This window comes from Glycine max, chromosome 4 (genome assembly GCF_000004515.6).
Source record: "Glycine max cultivar Williams 82 chromosome 4, Glycine_max_v4.0, whole genome shotgun sequence".
NCBI classification, from domain to species: domain Eukaryota; kingdom Viridiplantae; phylum Streptophyta; class Magnoliopsida; order Fabales; family Fabaceae; genus Glycine; species Glycine max.
Window position 1 is genome coordinate 8,419,371 of NC_016091.4, and position 5,298 is coordinate 8,424,668.

The following is a 5,298-nucleotide window of genomic DNA, read 5'->3' on the forward strand; positions in this document are numbered from 1 at the left end:
GACAGTAGAACAGTAAGCCAAAATAATACCAATGCCAGGAATTTGTTTTAGAATCAACCTTTAGCAAAAAAAAATTGTAAAAGCGACGCAAATGGGTCAATCATTCAAGATTTATATGCTGCTGTAACAGTAGAGAATCTAAGTCGCAAAAGCAGAGCATAGTGCTGAACAACACTGATAGCGCAACAAGTAAAATTAAAGTGAATGCCTCTCGTGGCTGCGTGTACACCGCAAATTGATTTGGAATAATACTAGACTCGCTCATCGCGCCCACTATTAATAACACCTTCCTCTGCCTTTCACACTCACTACACGATTTCCCAAACAAACCCACCACCTTGCAGCGCCGGAGCCTCCACCACCCGAAACGCCAGAGCCAACTCGCCCGTGAACACAAAACTGCACGCCAACCCTTAACGGTTCTGCTTCCACTTTCATTTTCCTAATTTCTTAATCCCTCAGTTCAAACTTAAACTATAATCCTTCTTAATTTAAATTTAAATTATAATTCTAATGCTTCTATTTGGGCATCATCAGGTGGGCCAAGCGTCCAGAGTAGATGGACCATTTGCTTTTTTTAAGTGCTTTTTTTGTTGGGACTAATAATATAAAATAACTAAGAGGCTTAAACATAATAAATACAAATTACAAGAAGCCCACAGAGGCGCATAGCACAGTTATTACTCTTTCAAAACCCTGAAAATCTAAAATCAGCCATGGGTTCAATAGGTACGGTGTGTTCAAGCTTCATTACAGCACCTCCGTCGTCATCTTCCCTCTCCAGAACAACTCCTTCGTTCTGCTGCGCATTTCCTTCTCGTAGAATCATCATCAAGCCAAGAATGGGTCCATATCCGGCCCAGGCCCAGCCCAAGGAGGCCAAGCTCTGGGGTGGCAGGTTCGAGGAGGGCGTAACCGACGTTGTAGAGAGGTTCACCGAGTCGATCTCCTTCGACAAGCAGCTCTACAAACAAGACATCATGGGAAGCAGAGCACACGCTACAATGCTCGCTCACCAGGTCTGTTGCAAACGCATCCACTCTACTACTAATTCAACACTGAACAATACGAATGCTTATTAGTGCTTTTTGTTGTTGTTGTTGTTGTTGTTGTTGTTGTTATTGTTAGGGTTTGATAACCGTGAGTGACAGAGACTCCATTCTCCAAGGTTTGGACGAAATAGAGAGGCGCATTGAGAATGGAGAGTTCAATTGGAGAGCTGACAGGGAGGATGTTCACATGAACATTGAGGCCGCGCTCACCGACTTGATCGGTGAGCCTGCCAAGAAGCTCCACACTGCACGGAGCCGGAACGATCAGGTCTTGACGGATTTTCGCCTCTGGTGTCGCGACGCCATTGACAAGATCCTCGTGAGCATGAAACAGCTTCAGGTCTCACTGATCACCCTGGCTTTGAACAATGAGGGTCTCATTGTTCCTGGTTATACTCACTTGCAGCGCGCTCAGCCGGTTTTGCTGCAGCATCTTCTGTTGGCTTATGTTGAGGAGGTTTGCTCGCAATTTGGACCTTGTTTGTTTACTGTTTTTTAAAATAGTTTGTCTCCACAGAACATCTGAAAGTGTTTAACTCTTGAATACATCACTGTATTTTAACAGTTTGTCTCCTTAGCGCTTGAGGAAAACAGAAGAAGAGGATGAGAAAACATTTCCCAGCTGTTTCTATTTTTTAGCTTTTAGAAACACTTGGTTTGGAAACATTTTTTTCAAAACTTAATAGATTGATTGCTGAGAAGTGTGAATTTTTTTCAGAAAACAGTGTTGTTCATCAAATTTATGTGTCTTGCCAACTTCAAAGTATCTCATGTTAACACTATTAGGAGAGGAGAGGAGAGGAGTTCAACAGCTGAGCGGGGCCGTTCTTATATTGGCGTACATGAAGTGTTCTGTTCTATTGATTTTTTAAAACTTTGATTACCAGTCATTAGGCATTATATTTTCTAGTCAAACATTGCTGGAGAACACGTTTAACATTATTGTTGTTTGCTGTTGCTGTTAAAAAGTATGCACTATCCAATTTATTCATTCACTTTGGAAGGAAGCAACCTGGATTTTGGGAATAGTTTTTGCACTCATCTGGTTTATTGACTGTAGACATTATTTATTATGCAGATTGAACGTGATGCTGGTCGTTTGGTAGATTGTAGGGCTAGGATGAATTTCTGCCCCTTAGGAGCTTGTGCCTTGGCTGGTACAGGGCTTCCTATTGATCGATTCATGACTTCTGAAGCTTTAGGATTTACGGCTCCCTTGAGGAATAGGTATCTCACTTCATTTTATTTTGTGTGAAGTCAATCTATGCAATTATGCCTGGCACGGGATTTGGTTTTAGATCTTCATTTACTTTCTAACTGATTTTACATTGTTATGTTAAATAGTATAGATGCAGTTTCAGACCGAGATTTTGTGCTGGAGTTTCTTTCTGCTAATGCCATCACAGCCGTGCATCTTTCTCGGCTTGGTGAAGAGTGGGTATTGTGGGCTTCAGAGGAATTTGGATTCATCACACCAAGCGACTCTGTTTCAACCGGAAGTAGTATAATGCCTCAGAAAAAGAATCCAGATCCGATGGAACTTGTTCGAGGGAAGTCTGCCAGGGTCATAGGGGATCTTGTTACTCTTCTCACATTGTGCAAAGGACTTCCTCATGCTTACAACCGTGATTTGCAGGTGGCTAAAGAATAAAAAATTAGTTTACCTTTTCTCATTTTGCATTTATTCTTTGCCCGTGTTTTCCTGCATTTATTTGTTTTCTTTCTGCACTATTTTATCTATGAGATTCATTAAAAAAAGTTGCTTCCTGGAAGTAGGAAGACAAAGAACCAGTGTTTGACAGCGTTAAAACAATTTTGGGGATGCTTGAAGTATCAGCAGAATTTGCTCTAAAAATTACTTTCAATCGGGAAAGAATACAAAAGGCATTACCTGCTGGTCATCTTGATGCAACCACACTAGCTGATTATCTTGTTAACAAGGTAAGCCACTTTCACTGATCTGCCTTCTCTCAATAAGCATTCTGTTTGTAATAAAAAAATTGTGAGATTGAAAGCACAACAACCCATCTGGTGGAAAATTAATAGCAATCTGCATGTCACTGTCCAAGTTTGGATTTGAACTCATCTCAATTCCCACTCCATGTGGCCCTGTGCTTCAACAGAAAGCAAAATCAAGCACATTCCTCCCTCCCCATCCCCAGAATCCAATTGAGTGAAGGAAATAAATGTTTACGAAGTTTAGATCTAGTCATGTTTCAGACACTGAATACAATAATAAATTACTTTGGGCAATGCTTTTCATGTTCATTATGGTCAGTACTCAGCCATTGTCTTTGGTACATGCTCCCATTACCAGCCTATCCAGTTTTCACCTTTTAGGATTAGATGTCTAAACAATGAGGGCCATTTTATTTTTTTAAACATATAACACCCCTCCCCCTCCCCTAAAAAAGGACTCGTGCATCTACATCCACGTCATCAGGATTCTGTCATAGAGGTTCACATGCTTCCCTAAAAAAGGCCTTTGTCATGGCCCAATTTGGTCTTCACCATTTCAGTATGAAACATGTAGATGTTTTAGTTTGGCAAGCATTGACATGTGGTAGCAAATATAGACATGCTGCCTTGTATATTCATAAATTCACAATATTTCTGGACTCATTGCTCATTGGTGCTAGCTTTTATGTTCCAACTGTATCAGATGATTCTTTTTCTTCTATTAAGAACTTCTAATTTTTGAACTATGTCTTTCCTATTTTCCTTTCTTAGTTGTACAACTTTGCCTCAATTCCTACTCTTCTTTCGCATTTCAGGGTGTGCCATTTAGAACGTCTCACGATATCGCTGGAAAATCTGTTGCTTTATGTACGTTGAAGAACTGCCAACTGCTGGACTTAAGCCTTGATGAGCTGAGAAGTATAAATCCAGTCTTTGAGGAGGATGTGTATGAATTTCTTGGAGTAGAAAATGCGATTAAGAAATTTGTCTCTTATGGCTCCACCGGGTCAGCATGTGTTGCCAGCCAACTTGATTATTGGTTGAAAAAACTTGAAATGAAGTGAAGATTACCCTACTGTCATGAAATTCTCATCGTGCTAGGGAAGCCAATTCCTAAAACATGGAATAATAGCTCACTGCCTTGCCAAAGTTGCTGGAACACGTAATTCTGGAATCAACCAAGATGATACCTTTGAGTATTTGAAGCGTGCGAGAGCATTAGTTGTTATATGCAAATTAGTCAGGGTTATGTACTTTCAGAATCAAATGTGCCATGCCGTAAGTTATGAGTTTTTTGCATTTTACATTACCTCCTGTTCGACTGTAATTTTAGCATGTCGAATGAATTTTGTGTAGCTTTTAATGAAATAAACTCATCTTTAGCACCCATACGGCTAGAGTTGTGATGTGTTGATTGGAAAAAAAGAAAGGTTAAATTTTATATGGTTGAGCGGTATGGTAAATTATACCCATGATTAGCATTATTATAAATATCATAATCAGCATAATATTTTTTCTTAAATTGCCACTTTTATTTATATTATATTCTTTAATTATGATTTATAAGCAATAACTCAACATAAAATTGCAGGGGGCAAAAGACAATTTAGATTTTTTTTTCATTGTCTTCTAGTTTAAATTTGGAAAGGGACAAAGCTTGACTTGTGTTGCAGAAATGTTAAAATGGAAAAAATACAGGTAGGCGAAGTTTGGTTGCATTTAGCCTATAGTTGAGCATCCATGAATGCTGACTTCTTATGTTATAAAAAGGGCTTTACTTTTGATGGTTAGATTTTAGAATTTAATTAAAATTCATGTAAAACTTGTTGATTTTTGTAATAATTATTGTTTTTGTTATATTTGTAATAATTAATGTAAAATCACACTTTAAGTCATTTTTAATTCTTTGACACTTTTTTTTTTTAATATTTATAGTTTGTGCAAATTAAACCTTTATTTTTGTAATAATCGTTTCTCTTCAAGATAAAGGATTTTAATGTTTTAAAATTTGTAATCACTTTCTCTTTAAGGAAAGGTTGTTGTGTTAATAATTAAAAAAATATAAATTAAAATATACAAACACATGTATTTGTCTTTTTTAGTTTAAAAATATCTTCAAAATTAGTTTAATTAATGAAATATTATTGAATAATGATTTGTAAATATTTTTTTATATTTAATGTTAAAAATTAAATTAGTCATTTCAAAATTTGGTTTTTAATTCATCAGTTTGAAAATAAAAAACTAAGACCAAATATCCGGGGGGAGGGGGCTAAGAGACCAAAAG

General features: G+C 37.5%; 1 protein-coding gene across 2 annotated transcripts; it reads left to right on the forward strand.

The window, feature by feature from the left end:
• The first annotated feature begins 226 nt into the window (after positions 1 to 226).
• On the forward strand, positions 227 to 4,452 carry LOC100796544 (argininosuccinate lyase, chloroplastic). 2 transcript variants are annotated; one of them, XM_006578213.4, is made up of 7 exons: positions 227 to 419; positions 730 to 1,019; positions 1,129 to 1,509; positions 2,131 to 2,279; positions 2,397 to 2,688; positions 2,829 to 2,993; positions 3,827 to 4,452. In XM_006578213.4, the coding sequence occupies exons 2-7, from the start codon at positions 843 to 845 to the stop codon at positions 4,073 to 4,075; spliced, it is 1,413 nt and encodes a 470-aa protein (XP_006578276.1). In that variant the 5' UTR covers positions 227 to 419; positions 730 to 842; the 3' UTR covers positions 4,076 to 4,452. The 2 variants fall into 2 exon arrangements, with proteins under 2 accessions (XP_006578276.1, XP_003522764.1); XM_003522716.5 differs by having other exon boundaries at positions 312 to 1,019.
• Positions 4,453 to 5,298: the final 846 nt, after the last annotated feature.

Bases quoted from the DNA above. Each gene is read 5' to 3' on its own strand.
- LOC100796544 (XM_003522716.5), top strand. From the start codon at position 717: ATGGGTTCAATAGGTACGGTGTGTTCAAGCTTCATTACAGCACCTCCG. The intron at 1,020-1,128 runs GTCTGTTGCAAA...TGTTATTGTTAG, and splicing joins CTACAATGCTCGCTCACCAG to GGTTTGATAACCGTGAGTGA. The intron at 2,689-2,828 runs GTGGCTAAAGAA...TCCTGGAAGTAG, and splicing joins CTTACAACCGTGATTTGCAG to GAAGACAAAGAACCAGTGTT.